This window comes from Nelusetta ayraudi, unplaced genomic scaffold, assembly GCF_046127955.1.
Source record: "Nelusetta ayraudi isolate G7.1 ecotype Tasmania unplaced genomic scaffold, CSIRO-AGI_Nayr_v1 ptg000011l, whole genome shotgun sequence".
In the NCBI taxonomy this organism is placed as follows: Eukaryota; Metazoa; Chordata; class Actinopteri; order Tetraodontiformes; family Monacanthidae; genus Nelusetta; species Nelusetta ayraudi.
In genome coordinates, this window is record NW_027466061.1 from 16,528,870 (window position 1) to 16,550,748 (window position 21,879).

The window sequence follows — 21,879 nt, forward strand, 5'->3', positions numbered from 1 at the left end:
TGGCATTGGCCCAGCACGCGGAAGTGTCTCCTCTCACATGCATTATCTGTGTTAGGGGACCACTAGAGCGTTGCCATGTGGGGAGCTCGGCTGTGTGACTGCACTGTGTGAGAGGAGAGCCCTCTTACTTCCATGTAATCAGCTGAACTGAGTGGGTTCAAAGACAGATCATTGCAGCTGGGCTTTATTACGGACACAATGAGTCCCAGATTAGAGGAACTGGAAAGGGTGTGCGTATGCATGTGTGTTGGGGGAGGGTCAAGTCTAAAAAAAAAAAAAAAAAAAAGGGCGGGGGGAGAGAGAAAACGACTCCACACACATCTGTCCTCGGTTTGTCTGCAGCTATAACACCAAACCACAGCATGGCCCTGTACAAATCAGTTTCAAATGTACAACGGGCTGCCTGCAGATATGCTGCCAGACCTTGGGGGAAAGTCTGTCGCCTCACTATGATGGGAGCCCTTGTCTGGGTAACACCAACATTGACAGCGTGGGCATAAACAAGCAGGTGGCAGATGCATGAATTACTGCCTGGGCTGCTGCTGTCAGGAGGTCTCAAGGAAACCAGGAAAACATCCCTTTAGCTGCGTCGCAAATGCTGCCTTCCAGCTGCGACCATTTGTCCTCACGATACCACCCTGGACGTTCATTAACGATTCAATTGTTAGTTCAATGCAGGCATGAGAGATGCTACTGTGCCTCCTCCTCAGCCAACGTGACCGATCAGGAGAGAGACAAAGGCAGACAGAGGGAAGTCGGAGCATGTGCAGTGTTTAGTCGGAGTTTTCCTATCGCTCACTGGAGAAAAAAAACTGCTATCCCAGCAGGAGCAAAACCAGTTGCTACTTTGATAGTGTGGAGGTCGGTGTAAAAGTGCAGAAGTTGGTGTAAAAGTGGCAAAACTGTTTACCAAGGAACAAATGGGTTACAGCAAACTTGGGGATGCAATGTAATTTTGGTGACAATGCAAAACCTTTATTGCATTTGAGAAGGAGGAGGCCAGCGATGAGGTATTTATAAGCCTGGCACACGGTGCCGGCGGGATGCAGCGCTGCTCTTTTGTTGGTTAAGCTGGGGGGTTAAATGGTTTCAGGTGGGGGGGATATTTTCTTTTAAACTCTGCCACCATGCCTGAAGCTGAAAGAATAGCAATTTCTCTGGACTGGAATTGATCCTACTTTTTAAAAGGGAATGGGCAAACCAAGAGAGACGGTGAAGGATGCCTTACTTCCATTACCACAGCCACAGTCAAACACAGACTTTGGCCGACGCCTGCTGTCCTCGGTCTTCCGAGCGCTTCTTGTTTTGGCAGAGTACAATTTTTATTTTAGTAGTTTAATCCCATTACTTTCTTCAACTCATATAACCTTACGCAACAAGTCAGCCTTTCATTTGTTGTTCTGAAGAAAGTCTGTATGCACCAGGTGCGTGAACGTGTTTAGATGGATGTAGGTAATAAACGGAGCAGAGGTTATAAAAAAAATAATCATAACTTTTTATTTTTCTGTTTGTATCTACAGCAGTCTTGTATGGCGCAGCTGCTTATTAACCAATTTGAACTGCCTGGCTCCTCTATGACCACTGTGGACACACCCAGCCACACACATGGACAGTGAAGATGTATGACCTAATAACTCTTATTATATGAATTCAATAACACGTCTATAGTCCTGCATGGTTGTTGATGGAGCAGTAAAACAAGCTTTAATATCCCACTGTGTTAGAAAGGCTAATAATTAACGCGAAGAGCTGTTTAGGCTGTAACTCAATGTCCACACCATTACAGCAGTAAATGGACCCTACAAATGCTAAATGTACAAATTAAACAAGAGGACCCACTGTTGCATCAACTCAAAACTTAAATGATTCTTTTTTTTTCCATTTTTACCGACAAAACTACTCGCTTGCAAATTCCTACAACGTATCCCACTGTCAGACTCACCACCCCCAATTGTTTTCATTATGACGCTGACAGCTTTGAAGGTTATTCGTCAACATGGGATTTGGAAATTTGTGGACAAATGATTAGATTGCAGAGGTGTGCCTTTGGCAGGGCCCTGAAATACAGCAAAGTATGGCAAACATGGCAGGCGATGAGATCACAGACTGGCTGGCCAGCTGCGGGAAACCCTTTCAAGCCCCTTGGACATATGGTTTGAATCACACTGTTCAAAGTTTCAAAAGCAAGCAAAAGGACTGCATATTTATGAATGTAGTAATTATTAATACAATGAAAACACACTATAAAATCTGCCCGGCAAGCAAAATTGCTGACACTGTGAACATGAGCCCGCTTACACCAAAAACCCAGTTCAAAGAACATAGTTGGCCAACGACTGTTAAAATGACAACAACAAACGGCAGTTGACATTAGATTTTACTGCATCAGCAGTGCAACTTCAATTAATCAAGGCAATAACCAAGGGATTGGAACAAATTTCAAATGCTCCGAGCTTCATAGTTGTTAAATTGAATGCAGACCACTGCCTGCTCTTGATCTACTCCCACCATCTTGTTGCACATGCTCAGCAGTAAACACTCGGTGACCACCAACCATCATTGCATTTTTTTGTGGAGTTTTAAGACCATGCCCTTCTAAAAAAAAATGACACGGGCCCCGATCCAGCATTACATCAAATAATTGTGAGCAAAAACAACAAAAAGCTGTTGATTTTAAACAGGAAAAACAAATCAATCAGTATAAGTGCCCTCACGTGCAACAATGGGGTGGAATCTCTGTCACGATAAGAGCATAAAACAGATGCTGGCTCCAGCTTCAAATCTTATCACAGTGTCGTGCCAGTGAAGTATTAAGGTCAGCTTCAACTTCACATCCCTTCTTGGAGCATCCAATTTTGTTGAAAAGGTCATATTGCATATACTAACTATTTAGCTGCAGCATTTTGCAGTTTTATTTTTTGCAAGTACTAATCCAACACTATGAGAAGCAGTTCAGTAATTATGATTTTGATGCTTTGCATTACAGTCTATCACGTGTTGTACACATTTTTTTTTATATTTCTTTAATTTTGCACGGACCTTTTAGATTTTGTCAAATCTAAAAGCAGTTTGTTTTCAGATAACACTCAAAATAAACTCTGCCGCCACCACTATATTTTCCCGTAAATCACATAACTACTTGGACCTCATACTGAGTAATTTGTTTTATATCGGTGGCAAAGATTTTTTTTTTCTTTCTTTGGGGTTAAATGTGAAACATTCACATCCTGAAATGGTGAGTTGATACACTTGGATGCAGTCTGGGAAAGGGCGTTGTCCATGAACCTCATCGTGTTGTGTCCATCTTGTGTTACCACACCCCCACCCGACCTCCCATCCTTTGTGTTCAGAGACAAAAACGGCGTTTAGAAACAAGAGGTGGGGTGGGCTGCTGACGGTGGGATCTGGTTACCTTTCAGAACACTGAAATAACAAGATATGACAAAAGCCGGGCAACAGGTCCCTCTCTGTATTTCTCTCCACGCTGTTTGCTTGCTCCAAGATAGCAGCTGTAAAAAGTAAAATGTCACAAAAACGAGAAAACACATTCATCAAAGATTCTATCCACTGGTAACATTACTCCCATTGCCTCCTTGTGTTCAATCCAACAGCAACAACAACAAAATAATAAATAAGCAAATCAAAGCGCAGGCACAAGACAAACTCTTTGTGGAAACAGTTGTATCACACCCCTCCTCTTTTGTACACTCATTTACATAATGTGGGCGTACAGGGGTCAAAGATCATCCCCATAACAAATCCCTCAGAGTAAGGACTCACAATGGGCAGGAGCTTCTTTGCCCCGCAGCAAAAAGAAGGAGCAGTTCCTGCATCCAATATACCCACAGCTCAGCTCCAACTGGTAATTCAGCCCCACTTGAAAAGGATCTTACACACGCACTGTAACCTGAAGCGGTTTGCATATCGGTTTTCATCCCAGGGTAAAATGAGCAGTGAATAAAAGGAGAGGAAAGTTAATAAGGCACGTGAAAAAAGTGAAAAAATATTAGCAGCAAACAGAAGAGCAGGAATAAGATCAGAACTCTAGTGGAGCCGATTTCATTGGATTCCATTCCGTGGCAAACTCCGTGGGACTTCTTTTCACTGTCACATTAAAAAGGCCCATCCATCAGAAACACAGACCAGTGTATTCCCCACAGACTGGCAAAGAGGGGGCGCTTTCCATTGTGTCGGCCAAGACTCTTAAACCCAGCTAGTGTAAATAAGATTCCCACTGGCACACATTATGACCAGCGTACAAACAAGACAATAAACATTCCAGCGCACAATGAAATTAAAGGCATGGGGGTGGGGTGGGGGGGTTGAGAATTGTTGCACACTTACCCAGCGTAGCCGGGCAGAAAGTTAACAACCCTTTGCCGTGAACAACACTCACAGTATACATAATCCAGGAAAAATGTTGATCACCTTGTGTGTATGCCACATTATTGGGAACGCATGAAATTACAAGGGCATTAAATCAGACTCATTCCTCAAAGAAGGACATTTGGTGGTTTTCCGGCTGGGACTTGAGACTCAGTGCCGGAAGCCTTTGAATTAAGTATGCAGGTTTCTGTCACAACAGCAGCAGCTATCTTGGAGCGTCTGCAGATGAGACGCCGCTTGATATTGTGTTGCATTCCGACCTAGAAGGCTTCGGCAGAACAGGGGATAACGTGACAGCTGTACTGACCCGGGATACCAGCGAGTCCTGGAAGCACAAACATTTGCCTTTCTGCCTCACTGGAATCCACATTAGGAGGTCATCGGCTCTACAGAAAGCCCCAGACCTTCGACCTGGTGGCAGCTGTGCCTGCGAGTTAACGGGCCAAACATAAACAAAAGCTTGGATGTCGAGAGAGGAATGGGTGCCGTACAGTATGACACGACTATACCGTCCCCGACAGTGTGTCTGGAGAATATTAACCCCCCCATGTCATGACCGATAGTACTTTGGAACAAAGCACGCATTTGGAGGGGAGAAGGATGAGAGATGATTCGAGCGGTAACATGAGAAAGCCCATTTTGCACTATAAATCAATCAGAATAACATCACTGGAGTCATATTATCTTTCACCAAATACTAGAGTGTTTGGTTTTGTTCTTGCATATGTCCCATTCAATCACGCCAAGGTCCTCTGCTAAAATAGGCCAGTGGGGAAACAGGTTTTTTAGATCAATGCAACATATGGTGCACACCACAGTGTGAAGGAGTGGTGCCCAGGGGTTGGATTTTAGCACAGACAGACAACTGGTGCCCTGAGCTACGGTGGAGGAGAAGTCATGTGGAATTCAATTCTGCCTTTTTACGACTGGAATTGTGGAGCTTCTCTGGTAAGAACATTAAGGTTTTTTTTTATTTCTTTTTTAATGGGTCCACTAGCAGTGAGCAGGCCATTTTAATGAGTGGCAATATCCAACCCATGTTCCTCCTCATGTCCCCTCCGAGTCCACGTTGGAGTCAGCGCTACAACCCGGGACATCTGGAGTCGCCATCTACAAACACGCCCTTAATGGCCTATTACAAAGTCCAGGGACCTGGGAATGTGTTTCGTTTTATAGTTCCAATGTACCCAAACCTAGAATCCTGTCTATCATGCCCACATTAGGTTATATGAGACAGGAGGTCCATCTGATCTAATAAGCCTTATCCTTCCCAGAGAAAGGCCATTAACCCCGCCCACCTCCACTACGCCAGCAGTGCCATCATCTCCCAGTCCAGTAAATTAAACAAATGAATGGCGTCGTAAGTATTAAAATTAAGGCATAAAATAACATCAAACTACACAGCTCATTAAAGATCTGCCCCTTCCACACTCCGGGCTGAGTTCCGGAAAACTCAATTATAAATCATTTACAAGGCCGACATCCAATGTGTGTATTTTGTTTCACCCGGTGACGAGCTCATATTCAGTCCTGCCATAGGGCAGAGCTTTCCTAACGAATGGCTGAGAGGGAGCAGATTACACTGAGCCAGTCTGGTTGCCCCTGACAACCCAAAGCTTTTGTCAATTTGAGCCCTCTTCATTTAACTTCCCCCTTCTCCATTTCGCTCTTCTTTTCCTTTTTTGGTTGCGAGTCTCCTGAGTTTTTTTTTTTTTTTTTTTTCAGGTTTGGACCTCCTCCTACCCTTTTGTTACTAGCCCAACCATGTTATCCATGTCAAATCCATTGGAGGTAGCTGGGTGAAGTCAATATGGAGCCAATAGATTCTCTGCATGCAAGATGCAACTCCAGTGGCAGGAACGCAAACACAGCTGAAACTACCCCTGACATCTCAAAATCAACAACAATATTTAAAGTATGTTAGAGGAAAGATTATATTTTTGGAAGGGAAAACAATAGATTAGCTCACGTTGCTATCCAGGAATTATTCAGCTGCTCCAAAGAATTTCCCGCAAAGAGTTTATCATTCTACCAATTCCTTATCAAACAATCAAAATTAAAGCCCTTAATAGAGAATGAAAGGCAGGCGTGTGAATGAAAGGAAGGAATGTTGGCGAGCTTGGAGCAACTGGAAACAGTATTTTTTTTTTTGTTAATCCAAGTGCCACACTGAAGTGGCTGAGCAATGAGAAAATACTAATTCCCCAGAAAACAATGAACTGCATGATGATTCAGGGAATAACTTGGACACAAAAAGAAACATCCTGCCTTGAAACGATTCCTTAAGATTCAGCAACACTCAACTTGGGAGAAAGCACAAAAAAAAGATAGCTGGGCAATATTTACCGGATCGTGCCCTGTTTTTTTTTGGCTGTCTTTTTTGGCAATTAGCACCTGCCAGCAGCCTTTCGCGCTCCTGTCCTGAGCTGCAGGTGTGAAGCAACCAATGTGTGACCTGATGAAAGACACACTGCCAGTTTAGAGCCAAACAGTCATTTCCCCTCACTGATAGGCCATTCTTTATTTAGTGTCGCTTAAGGAGGTATGCTTAGCCGCCACACAGACAAAAACGAACCAGCACCAGCACTAAAAATAAAACACCACCACAAGCACAGTCCACCGGTAACACATTAACTACAAGCAATGAGCTATTCCCTTCTAAACCGGACCGTGGGTCTGGGAATTGGGAAGATCAGACATTAAAGAGGAAGATGAGAAGAAGAAAACAAGTAGGAACCGGTGTCTTTTTTCCCTCCTCGGGAAACGGTCAGAGGTGTGGGAGTGACAGAATACCGACACAGACACGGCTCTCCTGGGCATTTTGTGCGGCAGGCATGGTGCACAATCACACATGAGAAAACGCATCAACTTCAGCGAAAAAGTAGGGCTTAAGGATGAGCAGCGCAGACACCAATGAATTTAGAGGTTGGTGGGGGATTGTCAATATGACAGGGGGTAGTTATTTGCTGGCAGCAGCGAGGCCTTTACAAACAAAGGGCCTTTCATATTTCCTGTGAACAGAGACAGAGACTCCCATTAATCCCAGAGGGAGGGCTCATCTCGGGCTTCTCCTCCACACATAAATTACTCTTCTTATGCCCTTCCTCCCATCACTGCACGATGTTTACAGCATAAAGAGTCAGGACCAGAACGTGGGGGAGCCAGTCGCACATCTTTAACGCGTTAGGCCACTCGCACAAACGGTTATGTCGACACTAACACACAACACATGTGCCAACATTTGCTCCCCTCCAAGCCACACGGGGAGGGGGAGCGGCAACAACCTCATTTTGCTTTACATGCACACTCTGATTCTGTCTATGTTTCTTTACTGTCTTCCTCATACTGAAGGAGCGACAGGGAGGGGGGAAAAAAATCACAGTTTCCAGCTGTCGCAATTTTTTGAGCTGATGAAACCCACCCGGATGGGCAGAGAACATGCCAATCCCCGCTTATCCTCCAACCGGACGGAGGTTAACGGTGGTGCACAGCTGCCTGTGCACACATGCTTAGACCTCTTGGTGGTCCGGTCAAAGGCATGATAAGCAGCTAAGAAACCGTGGTCTCGCCTGTCTGGAACACTGAGAATGGATTTTCGAAAGTCGGAGGACACGGACAGACAGAGGGAGACAGTGAGATTGAAATGGAAATGGAGAGGGAGTTAAGAGTCAAGAGGGGAGGAAAAAAAACTCAAGACTTGCATGTGCTGAGTATCTAGACCTTCTTATATCAAACAGACACAAATCAATCGCAGTGCAATTGCATTTTCTGAGCACACTGCAGACAGACCAATAAATGAAGGCTAGAGATCAGAGGATTGCTGAAGAGAGGCGAGACATTGTGCTGTTTTGTGCTATGCTGTTCCAGCTGTCGGCAGGATCCAACACCTACTGCTGTGCTCACACGGACCCTTTCCTGCCTGTGAAGGCCCAGTTCACAAGCTACTCAGCTTGACAGCATCCTGGGTGCACGTTTGTCTCCTATCAAAACAAAGTGCCACGGCCCCAAAGGCAAAAATATGTTTGAATTAACTTTGTAAATTGAAAGTGTGACAATGCATTGATTCAAAGATTGGGATCTCTGAGAAGCTTGTAAAATGGTGGCCTGCAAAAAAAAAAAAAAAAAAAAAAAAAAAAAAGGGCTATAGATGTTTTTGGGCACTGCATCAGTGTTCTTGGCATTGTTAGCCTGTACATGCTCATATAACAGCATGCCATACGAGTCTTAAAGTGAAATACCTGTAGTCACTATACAATGCAGACAATTAATAAATGGTTGATAAGAGGGCTGCCTTAAATTTAAATTTCTATGATGGTCCAAAATGTAATTTTATACATTACTATGCCTAGGTTTCATCTGTCCTATACTGTAAAGCCACGCACTACTTCAGCATTTTGGTATGTCATAATTCTTTAAGAAATTGAAGTGCATAATTCTAGTATAGACAACTTCAAATTAACTGCTAAAGTAGCTCATGAGTCCATAGCTGAACAACGAGAACAAAGCATGTCAGTGCTGCTCGGACACAATGATAGGACCAAACTTGGTAAATTCAGGACAAAGACTTGTTTGTGTCTTTTGACCTTAGCTCCGGCAGACAAGGCATTATTTGGTATTACAGAAGGGAAACACTGAAATGGGTTTTGCCACTGTTGTTTTTCCACTACTTATCCAATAAGATTTGCTATTGAAGACAAGCTGTGCGCCTGTGCGGGGGAGTTGCTTTAGACAAACAATAAATACTGGAGTAATAATTCCATGGATATCTGTTTATGTTCTTGGCAAGACATCTGGAGCGCACTTCATCTTGGATTGGTGGTCCTTACTCAGAAGGAATATGGGCTGTCCGGTCGGGAAGATCAAGGAATTTTAATTCCTTAGGCCTGTAGTCTGATGAAGATGCCAAGATTTGATTTTACAAGTAAACTATTCAGCATGTGAACTGTGTCTGTGGTTGATGAACTCTCTCCATGTAGGGAGAATTTTTTTTTGGTCTGATGCCACAAAACATCCAATTCCAAGCCAGTCAGTCTATAGCCGACAACAGTGTGGCAAAGATGCAGCATCTAAAAAGACTTCAAAGTAGAATTGGACGGGAGGGGAGAAACAAGAGCTATAACCTGATGTTGTAACTTGACTGCATATTCCATTAGAGAATATAACACCTGGTTATAGAATGTCCAGTCCTTGACTATACATTATTCAGTACGTTAAGGCTGTTTTTTATCTATAGGAGCAGTATGAACTGAGCGATAACCATATTTGGCTGCTCTGCAATCACCCCCTTATGTGCACCTCTCCCCTCCCCCCAATCAGCTGGCACCCACTTGATCCTTGCTTGAGGTATACGCTATTGCCATGTGCAGCTTTTTAGACCAAAAATAGCACTCCCACTCAAATGTACCCACCCCCCATCTGCAATGTGTTTATACAGGGAGGGAGGTTGTTTGGGGATTTTGACGCAGTGCAATTTTTTGTATTTTTTTTTAACGAGTAGTCAAAAACATGCAAATATGCACTGCATTTACAAAGAGCACTCTTGAGGATTGAATGTTTGGATGCATTAGTCATATTACTTCATCTTCTGGCGGTGTCTCCGCACATAAACAAACACTTGAAAAATTTAACACGATTCTTTAAATTGATACCCTAGAGAATGAGAACATTGCCGCCTCCCCAACTTTTTCTCTCAATATGCTAATACCCAAGCCGACCAAAATAGGAGACATATCCATACACATGCATAAAACACGGAAAATGTCCTTTAATCTAATCCTTGCTGCGGACATCCTCAAAAAACACAAACAAACACTTATCGAAAGAGCGTGCCGTTTCATCTTGTGCTTATTTCCACTGGGACATGACTGTTGTCCAATGTACAAACAATGCATCAAGCAGGAAGAAGCCTCTCCGGAGTCAATAAAAATGGTTTTAGTTAAACCTCGTGAGGAACCACGTTTGATTATAAACAAAAGTAGTAGGGGGCTGAAGAAAACTGTATCGTAACATGTTGTTCCAATATAAATGAGAGCCGCTCTTGCCTGCCACAATGTTTCAGAGACCAGGAGCTCTGAGGGAAGGATCAGCTGAAGTAACGTGTTCCATCTTCTTTGTCCACTCACTCTCTTCCCTCTCCCATCTAATCTCTGGATAAGATTTTTTTTTTCCTGCCTGAATCAGTTTTTTCAATGTCTGCCTGTGCACCTTCTCTCCTTTGTCTCACAGCTTTAAATTTCCATTACAAGAAAAAAAATGATATACAATATGCTTGGATTCCACAAAATCCTCATGCTGTTAATTATAGCGTCAGTTCACGATGAGCTGCTGCAGGGTGTTATGGGCACCAAGTGTTAATCCTTCAGATATTTCACACACTGCATCGATTACTCTCCGACACATTTAGAAGGGCATTGTTGTTTTGGCGCGACACTGCTGTATGCACTAGCTACCTTGTCAAAAGGCAACGGGTCAAAAAGCAGACGTGAAGAAGAGTAACGACTTACATGACAGAGAAACCTAGAGGATAAAGTTGTCTCCCTGGTTTGATTCAACGGCGAGCATTTAATAAGCCCAATCCATTTTCTTCCTGGATCAGGCTCCCTCTATCACTGGCGACAGGCGTGAAAGGTCAATAACCTTGGCTCATAGCTCTCATTTGGTTAGCAATGCCATAAATTAATGGTTCAGGTCGTTACTCCAAATTCTTTAAGTCAGCCAAAAGAAGCTTATCTTCGACAAAGGTCACAATGCTTTGAGCACTTAATGCGAGCGTCAAGGGCTGACAGGAGTGAGGGTATTGCAGTCTGGTGGTGGGTGGAATTTAGATGGAAGGAAGGGGCAATGCTGCTCAACATTGAGAAAAAAGAGAAGTAATGTGAAGTTTGCAGTGGAAAAATGAATTGGCACTTTCTTTGCGTTTTTATAATACTTGTGAAAAATAATCTCAAAGTAGTCAGTTTTTAAGGCTACATAAATAAACATCTAGAACAAGTTTAAAAGCTCAACAACAAGAGAGGCACTGTTCAGGCTAATCTGGCCCCCTGTAGGGGAGACCAATTAAAGCCGAAGTGTGAAGATCGATCTACGAACATAAAACCAATCAACTTAATTGAATTCATAATCAAGTTTTATTTATAAGCCAGGAACAAAATTAATTCCAGATCTATTAATTTTTTTTAACATGACATAAATGCCATCTGTCTGGTAATAAAAAAGTTGTGACAAAAAATGTCTCAATGTGCACTACCAAAGTGTCAATAACTCCATAAATACGAGAACAGATGTGCCATGAAAGTCTGCAAAGGTTCCCAAAGCCCTGGTAAAGAGTCCAAGACACCACAGTGAGGGTCATTATCAATAAATGAAGAAAACATGTGCCAGCGGTGAAACCTTCCCCAAAGAGTGAGAAGCCAGCTACAATTTTGTTCAGAGAGGGAAAGAAACAACTTTTGATGATGCACAGGGTCACAAAAGCAGGCAGACTTGGGGCCGGGCACAAAGAGGGCTGGGTGAGAAAATGCTGCTGACCACGAGGAACAGTAGCCCCAGTGAGACCAAGCTGTGCTTTCTGGAAGACATGGGTATAGTTACATCTGGTGGAAAGCTAACACAGCATTCCAAAACAGGAACATCACACCAAATCAAACACACTGGTGGTGCAGGGGTAGCACATTGGAAGAGGAAAGGGTATTCTTAATCCTTATTTGTCATAAGCAGTCAGCACATGGCATGTGCACAGGTCATACAATAGGCCTGAAAAAATTACAGCCCTGAAGCTTTTGTTGAGACTATTTCCTGATTGCTAAGCAATAGCAGAAAAGTTCCTGCAGACAAAAGGGGTGTTTTTGTTACCCTGTATAATCACCGCTTTAGCAATAGTTACCTTCAAATGTTGCAACCACAATCTGTTTGAATTCTTGTGAAAATCTCAAGAACTTGAGATTTCTTTTAAAGAATGTTCCGCCTCATGGTGACGGAGCACAACTGAATGAAAAACTGACTTGTTATGACCACAATTTATATTTTAATCTGTGAAATCTGTGGAAACGTAACACAAACATTTCACCATCAGAGAGAATTCTATGGGGAAAAAAGCACAATGACTATCTGTCAGCGGCGTCTGGATGTTCTGCTGATAGAGATTCGTGCTCATGCTTTTGTTGATTTCGCGCAAACTGATTTATGATCGGCGCCAGTTCACCAATTTGATTTTATAGGGTGAAGGAAGAGGATTAATTCTTGCAGAAATCACACTCCATTATTTCTGTTTGTGTTAGTTTTCAGATCCCTGTTACTGTCAATTTGCTTAATGCACAAGGTGATTTCATGAGAATTATCTTAAGCTACTTAACAAGCTTGGGTAGGGGAAATCGAAAATTAGCAGGTGTTTATCTGGTCCCAGCAGTCACCCCTTCGGTAAGTCCCTCCCCCATCCGCCCGGCCGGCCCGTGTCCTGCTGAGAAGGCACTGCTACAGGAAATAAAGTGGCGACATGCTGCACGCTCTTTAATGCCTCAGTAAATATCGACGGAGGCAGTAATAATATAAACTCAGACGATGCGGGCGGCGTAGCGATATGTTGCTCACTGGCATTGTGCACAGCCAAACTGAGGCAAAGAATTGCTGCAGGCCAATCATAATATCCATGTGGCGATGGCAGATAGTGTTGTCTGCAAAGCCACTCTGACGTAGATCACTTGAGACATGTGCAGTGGGTTACATATGGTCATCCGGGGGAAAACGGGAGGGGGGACGGGGGGGTCTTTCCAAAAAAGCTAATTTAATGAAGATTTAACTTACCCATTAATGTCATTGATAGGACAGATTCAAATACATTAGTGGCTGTATTTTCTTTTTTTTAAAAAGCAATCACGCCTTCTTCCTGAGTAAGGCAACAGCCTAAGGAACAATCTCAGCTGTGCTACATGCAACAGTAATGTCCTTCCATTACTCAATTAAGTCAGATCAATCATTGCATAAAGTAGAGAGGCTCCCCCATCTTAAGCCTCGAGAGCAGCAGGGGGTGGGAGGGTGTCATCTGATGGAGGGCCGGATAAAAGCAGAAGCAAATGTCACAGGATGTATTCAACGAATTATCACAGGCCAGTGTCCAGCCAGGCGCTGGTGCACAGAAATTGAAGCCTGTGCCGAAACACAATAGTTGGTGTGGCCCCCGAGGAGGCAGACGTCTTCCCAGCCAGGATATTGGCCTTTGTGAACAGGGTTACAGTATCTTGGTCAATTAATGTGTCCCTGCTTCAAATTTCCCCTTTGTTGTCAGAGGAACAATGGCGTGCCCATTCGCAGAGCCTCTCGAGCACAGCATGACATTTGAAAATGTATGCCGAGTCTGCCTCTTGCAAATACAGTAGAGGAAGGGTTGACACAAGGCTAGTTCTGTAGTTTTCTTTTTGGAAATCCAGACATTTCATCAAAATATTGATACAGTATGATGCAGCATGCATTTCTTGTTTGACTACAATGTCTTCTCAACATTAGAATCCAGTGCAAAAGTAGCAGACATTATGCACAATTCACTTGACTAATACTTCCTAGCAATAACATGAATCTCTATCCTAAATACAAGCTCTCTAGAAATGGGGAAAAGCCACCCTTTAATTATTTAGCTTAGCTGGCATTGTTTTTGTGTTGTTTTTTTAGAGAATGCTTTTTACAATCAGCTCTGAAAACCATCCCTTTGTGATGTCTCAATATGCTATTTTACAGACTGTCTTACAATTTTTAGATAACTAACCATGCAAGGCAGAGATATGGAACAAAAAATAAGCACTGCACCGCAGCAGAGAACCTGCAACCAAATCTACAAATCAGTCCCTAGAAAAGTCCATCCCACAGCACAGATGAATTATATCAAGCTGCAAGCTGGCATTTTCCCCTGCACGCTGCTTACAACATTTCACTTGTGAAAAATAACAGTAACCTAGTTATAAGAAGGCATACATGCAGAAAGCCAGGTCAATATAGCTATTTATATTCAGCCTCATTAGACAGCGAGGTCATCACTTCCTGGGTGTTCTTGGTATTTAATAAAACCCATCAGAACCAGTGTTCCAGTCACACCACAATTGGCACAAGTGGCCGCCAACACCCAGCTCATACTAACTAAATTGTGAAAACTATTTTAGGGGAATAAATCTTTTTCCACTTCAAATAGAGGTCTGAATGGATGAACACACATCCATTTTCAAACCCCAGTAATACAGCCTCACAAATGGTGGGGCACAGGTGTGATCTAAAAGCAAATAGCCTATAAAAGCTCTCTCACGCCACATGAAAGTGTGAGGGGCCGATGGGACGAAAAGGTCTGCTTTTCAAATCTCCTGCCATTCCTGGCAGACTGCAAAAGACAATAAAAAATTTGAATTATTTTTTCCATCTTTCAAATTTGACGTCAGACGTGCATGTCACACAGGCAGAATAGACAACATCCATCCGCCTTCAGTCTTTCATTCTCATCTTGCTTTATAATTTGCCAACAGCTAGTTTTGGAAATCCATTTCACCAGGAGCCGCCCTTACACTTCCAGGGAGCTGTCTGGGTTGAACAAGCTAATTATATTCCAAGGACAAACCCCCACAGTCGCACAGAAACAAGAGAGGGACACCTTAGCTACTGGCCAATATCAGAGTCACACACTGTGAGGTGCCAAAAGCAGAGGGCAGGGCCTGCAGCCCGATAAGAGCGATATGAGCGGAGGTGACGAGAAGCCATTAGGATAATGCCAGTCTCCACAGAGTATTTTATCTACGCTTGGGCACAAACCCATACTGTACCTGTCCAAATATGTGGACACTATTCTTAGTCTTCCTTGTGGTTTGTTTTAGGACCTACATTCTGATAAAAGGTCAAGCATAAATAAAATATAGCCCATCCAGTCGTGCCACACAAATTGGCCACTGATGGCTTCTCTTGCTCTCGTGTGCTTTCTTTTTCATTTTACAATACAGCCTTAAGGCTGCAGTTGGGCTGTGATCTTCTGACAAATGGCTGTGGCGGCCCCAGCACGTGCGCTTATCCAACTCCGCTTCCTTGTAGGGCAAACTGCATCCAAAAACCCCACATTGCCAAGATTCAATCTGCTACCACAATATGTGGTGGTTATCTAGGCCATGAGGTTCCCAAGGACAAAAAAAACAAAAAAAACAAACAAAAAAAACTGGGCGAAATTGTCTGATAACAATGAAGAATAAAACAGATTCAGTTCGTCAGTAACACTTTAGTTGGGAATTGGAGCGCAGCCTTCATTACAAGATATTGATCAATACAAACAAAGACCCTGGATTCATTGATTCACTTCCACAGAGAAAATAAAAAGAGGGGATGGGGCAATTAACTGCTCTTATGAACAAACTTAAAAGTAGAACTGTGGCCTTGCCTTGGCCTGTACTCACTTTGCATGGCCCTGTGCTGCTCTTCATGTCCCCCTTCCTGCAGCGCCACAGTTTCAGTCGGCACAAGGACTTTGATTTAAACAGGGATTTGAATGTGGCGGAAGCCATGTTTGGCAACTAAATGGCTTTAGAGCCAAATTACTTCAGACAATGTCTCAAACCTTCTACACCTTACAATTGAATGGCACATGGTGTTTGTCTGAAGTCCATTTCTCAGACTCATTAACCTATACACCATAGATGTTCCACAGACATTCCCTTTGAGTAAGCAATCCTCACTTACAGAACGCTGGAGGAAAATTTTAAATAATCTCAAAGCAGGCTGCCATAAAATTCTGTTGTTTTTTTTTAAATGTGTCCTCTCATGAGATCAACGATTGACTTGGAGGTCACAATAACATGAGGTGGGAGCATGGTGCATTTGTGGCTTCCCCGGTGATGAGGTCAGGACCTCTTCGAATGGTCTTTCATTCATCCATACCTCTTGCAAGAAACCCCCTACAGCCTCACCCCTAAATCAGAGGGCAGTGGGGGAAGAGCATGTTGCTGAACACTTGGCCCAGTTTACAGGAGAGGGTGAGCAAGGTCACGTCTCGCCAAACACTGGGGCCCCTTAAACATCTCTGAGTGGCCCCAGCTGTACTCAAGGCCATCAGAATCTCAACAGAGCGCAGAGAACCAGAACAACGTTAAGGGTCCAGACGAGGGAGAAATTCACGACTTGGCTTTCACAATGTTTTCCTTGTCAGAAGGGTAGAATTGGGCTTGTCTAAAAAGTCTGCCCTTACACAAACACAGAAAAATGGTGTAATCAGCCTTAATGACGGATTAACCAAGAATTCTGAGATATACGTGCATGTTCAGCCCAGGATAGCATTCCAATGCACATTTGCTGACAGGCAATATCAAACTGGTCAAACTGGCTCCCCCCAAAATCGCATGGCGTCAGATCACTGGACTCTCTCGACACAGTCTCATTGGAGGCACTTGAACCAAGGTTAAACACAGACCATTGGCATTCCTCTCCCTTATCACTGGAGGTCACATGATTGTCAAGAAAGTGAAGCAAATCACAGAGCTGTGAGGTGGAGGAGAGAAATGAAAGCTGAACACTGGGCCGGGGGTAGGAGTGGTAGAACATCAGCATAAGAGTGTGTATTAGGCTCAATTAGGCTTTCAGGCTTTTCATTAACCCAGTTTTTAGGGAGGGAAACCTCTGCTGAATAATGCCGCCACTGACTCACTTTGCAACCCTGCTTTAAATCCCAGAAAAGAAAGGAAAAATCCCAGCACAATGTGTGTCAGCTCTCTGAAGCAACTAGAATTCTATTAGACACCCGGGAGCAAACCACACGCAGCTGCAGCTGCTACCTGAAGTTAAGTGCTGTTTAGTTAAGCAGGAGACTGTATCTAGCGCCCAAACAAGATAAGAGGAAACACTGCTCAAATGTTTTAGGACTTCAGCTGCTTTCATCTCAATGATGACTTGCTAATGTGTAACCGTGTTGGCTTCCTTCTCAGCTCTCGGTAACTGGTCTTAGCAAATACCACTGTGATAAAAGCAAACTGGTAATTTCACAGAGGTTGGACATTTTGAATCAGACAGTAGCTGCAACCTCCATTTAACAAATCTTTGGGATATCTTTCATATAAAAAAACAAAAAGTATCACCTATGGCACTGCTATACCGAGCAACTTCAAAAGAATTTATTTTAATAAATCTATCACAAAAACAATGGGGTTTCTCTCTGTAAGCTATTAGTTTAGTTTACGCCCCCAGGACTGTGATTATATCTTACAGCCAGCCATGTAAATGAGTTGGCAACAACTGCGTCATTAAATCCACAGGATGTCTTCAATTTGATGCATACAATACTGTTAACCGTTCACATGGGAAGTGCAACAGCTCTCAGAGGTCAAAGACCTCAGGATGTGTATTCTCCAAATAAGTAAAGAGAGAAAAACAGTGAGATAAGCTGACTTTTACCCCAAAAACTGAGCACAAGTTTAAGCATGCTGGCCTGGCTTAAGACCTTTCAGGATGCCATTGACAAAGTTAATGGCATGGAAGAAAGCGTTAGTCTGCGCCATGCTGGTAAAGAAGCATCAATTTGCAAAAAAACAAAAAAAGAAACCCTCAGCTTCTAGTGAAAAACAATATTCCAAACCAGCATGGCGAGGAAAAGTTGAAAACCTTGAGAATAGTCTTCTCACTGTGGGGGCTTTTGTCTTTCAAAACATGCCACAGGAGCTTTTCATCACAGAATGCAGTTTCATTAACATCATCCCACGCCGCTGAGCCCTGCTGCATCACAATGACACAGGAGTGCCCCTCTCCGTCAAGGAAATCTTCACAGTGCAACAGCTCGCTGGGGGAGGGGCAGGCGGAAGAAAGAGGAGGGTGTAGTGCAGAGGAGTGGGTGCGAGTGCAGCGGGGAGGGGGCAAACAAAAGGGAGGCCGATTACCCGTGGTCACGGCTCATCCACAAGCCAACACAGGGAAATCCATCACCTGCAGGATCAAACAGTGGCTTGTGCGCAAGGTAAAGCCCAGTGAAAGCGGCAGCCACCCATGTTAGCACTCTCCTTCCTCTCTCCCTTATTCCCTCGTCAGAGCTCACCTCCCACCCCCACCTCTCTGACTCACACCAACGGCAGTGTGTAAGTTTTAGCCACACACTGTGAAATCCAACACAAGTGAGAACACTGGCTGGTCCAGATGACCCTCAGGCTCTGTCCTCTGTAATGGCACACTGGTGATATATTCCAGTTTTTATTAGCCTCTGTGAGCCTGTGCACTCTTCCATGCCGGCTGCATCCTCATTTTTGCTTAAATTACCTCCAAAGATCTACTATGAGCCATGCCTAATGAGATTTAGTAGACCTCTAGAAAAAAAAAGTTATTTCTTGTTTGCACCAGGTTGGTAGAAAAACACATGAAAGGCTAGTTTGTTTGTTTTTTTAACAGGGGAACAACTGCTGAAACAAACATTTTGAAACACACTTCAATTGCTGCCATTACCACCAGTGAGAGCGCTTAGCATGGCAACACTGCAAATGGATGCATTAACATATTATTGCAGCGACCCCAAACAATAGCAACGAGGCAAAGAGACCTGCATCTGACTAAAGTGGACAGTGAATGGATTTTAATGCAAAATATCATTGCAATGCAAAATAAACAACCAAAAACATAAATTTAAGACATGATTCAGTCATAGTTATCGGCTGAGGGTTTTCATGTCGGCTTTGATGGGATAGACGGTGTGCAGGCAAAATTAATGGAAGCTGTGGAAGGCTGCACCACATTAGAGCTGGTTTACAAGGCAAACTACATGGCTCGCAGTACCACACAACTACACTGAAGTTAATTGCTTAAATATGTCAGGCTTGTTCTGATCCACCCCGACAAGTAAAACACACACACACACACACACACACACACACACACACACACACACACACACACACACACACACACACACACACACACACACACACACACACACACACACAAGCCAGCTTACATACATACACAGCTTACAGCACATATGCACACACTCTAGGCATCCACATAACGACCACTGAACACCAGGCAGGGGCAGAAAAATGTCACCACTCACCGTTGAAAAGGGGCTGTCCTTTCTCTGTGATATCCGGCAACACAACCTTGTATTCGTCTTCCGAGAAGCCTGGCCTGCATGGTGGGGTGCCCCTGCCCTCTGCTGCAATCTGTGGGGGTGGAAAAGAAGAAAGAAGAAAGGCGGGGGTGAGGGGGGTTACAATGACTCATAAATCAACTTTCAAAAATGTACTCTGTTGCTTTCAAAACCCCTCGGTCACGTTCTGCAGCCCCCGCACTTGTACAAAAGCATCTGTTGTTTTGATAGCAGGGACCGCAATTAGGATAATGAGGCCAAAAGGGTTAAGCATTAGCCAAAAAGCATGGCTAGGCAAGAACAAGTTCCATTTGTCCCCCTGGAGGGGCCCAGGCCCAGGGAAGGTTATGACCAACTTGGTCACCCCCTCTGATCAACACACTACGCTGGACAAACACTCCACTTTGAAGTAGAGGACCAAGCAAATGGAAAGTGCCAACAATCAACTGCTGTGCACGAAGGTTTTCATTTGTCTGAGGGGAAAAAAGGAAAACATCCTAATTCACAAGAAGAGAAAATAAACAAGAGAAATAAAACAACATTGCTTGTCATCAAGAGTTTGATGACAAGCAATGGATGTTAAAATAAAAAGTCACTCTCTACAAAGGAGAGCAGAAGGGTCAAGCCGGAAAGGCCAGAGGACCAGTGTGAACCACTGAAGTGTCTGCTGTGTGTCAATGTATCTGGATATTTCAGCGAGAAATCAGAAAATGGGGCCACAACTTGAGAAAACGCTGCGGTGTCCAAGCTCATTTAAAATAAACTGCGATCACACAAACCCAGCATTTTCTCCCCCCCCCCAGTTCGAAAAGGGAACAAGAGGCCTGGCCCTGTTTCTGTGCAAGCGCTCTGAAAAGAATGTAAAACGAGAGGGCTCCTGCTGAAGAAGAGCATTGTATGCCACTTGCCATTCTTAATCAGAGGAATTTAAATGGGGGGGGAAAATGCTTGCAGACTGAGGAGGAGGAGCGCAGCCGGAATTCTTTCACGTTACAGCAGTGGCACCAGGATGTACATGGCTAGAAATGATTAAGGCGGATGCCAATCCTTTAAAAAATACAATTACTGAGCTCTTTAATGCATTATTAATCTTGGATGGCTGCTGTCCTCCACACACAACTCTGTGGATACACCGTCACTCACAAAATGGGGGGGGGGGGGGGGGGGGACAAGTTGAAAAAATATCTGGTTGGACATCAATCATTGTCCCACCACCGTGATACACACGTATGAGCTGTTGTACCGTCAAAACAGTTTGACACTTTTCATTTTGCTCGCCTTTTCCGCCGAACCAATTAACTTGCCGGAGGACGAAGACAGGGACACGCTGCAGTAATCTACATAAATATTAAACCTAAAACTAAATATAACCAAGTGGAAACTGGGTTAACGTTGCCCTGCGTCGGCCAACTTCCAAACAATGAAAAGATTCAACAAAAAGCAGCCTACGTGATTGCACAAACAAATGTGTATTTTAAGAGAGAAAATATCAGCTATAACCAGGCGTCCCTTTTGAACGTGCGCGGGTGCAAACAATCAGCGTGCCGCGAGACAAGAGAACCGTTAACTAGTCCCGGCTGGGCTTCTGGCATTGACTGGAACCGTTTGGTGAACGTCCGCGGGCTGCGTTTCCTACGAACCGCCACGCCGAGTGGCCGCTCGAACCCGGGACCACGCCAGAGTCGAGCGGCATCACACGGAACAGTGCAAACAAGCGAAGCCCCAAAGTGTCCGGTTGTAACTCCGCTCGCTTGATCACATTTTACCTGCAATCCTGCCAGGACCGCCAGCAGGAACACAGCGCTGCCCTCGTGTAAGGAGTACATTAGTGCGTCCGCAAAAAAATATATATTTAAAAAAAAAAAAATGCTTTAATCCCCCTCTTCGGAGTCCGCGAAGAAAAATGTGTTTCTTTTTGATTTGAAAAAAAGAAAAAGAAAGGGATAAAAAATATCCTTTTGACTCGCCGTTACGAACAGAGTCCCTCCGGGAGAAAGATCGAGAGCAGCACCGGCAGGAGCAGCGGCGGCATGTAGCAGCCTCCTCCTCGGTCTAGCCAGTCAGTACTGAGGGGAAAGCGGTGCCTGGTACTGAGGCTGCGACTCCCTCCCTCCCATACACTCCAACCAATGACTTCGGCACAAAAACAAAAACCGGCCCGGCCGCTAGTCTATAAACGCGGCCACCTCACTGTCTCTCCCTACTGGCCACAGCGGCCAACTTCACTTCCGGCGGCGGCTTCCTCAACTCTCGCCTCTTCCAAACGCCAACTCCACGGTGCCCGCTCGAAGCTGCTTAATGCGCGTCTTCTTTTTTTTTATTGTTTTATATAGCACTAAAGTACCACATGCATAGTGTTCGTTCATTTAGATTAGGGTGGCACTCGGGGCGCCAGCTCCATTACGTTACAATGCAGGACGGCA

At 44.1% G+C, this 21,879-nt stretch overlaps 1 protein-coding gene across 1 annotated transcript in view; it reads right to left on the minus strand.

Moving 5' to 3' along the window:
- The window catches only part of cdh2 (cadherin 2, type 1, N-cadherin (neuronal)), a 58,503-nt gene extending 36,924 nt beyond the window's left edge, over nucleotides 1–21,579 (minus strand). The window contains exons 1-2 of the mRNA XM_076021460.1: nucleotides 21,223–21,579; nucleotides 19,421–19,529 (exon numbers count right to left, since the gene is read on the minus strand). Coding sequence (XP_075877575.1) covers nucleotides 19,421–19,529; nucleotides 21,223–21,282 — 169 coding nt within the window. The 5' untranslated portion in view covers nucleotides 21,283–21,579. The remainder of the gene's footprint in view (nucleotides 1–19,420; nucleotides 19,530–21,222) is intronic.
- Nucleotides 21,580–21,879: the final 300 nt, after the last annotated feature.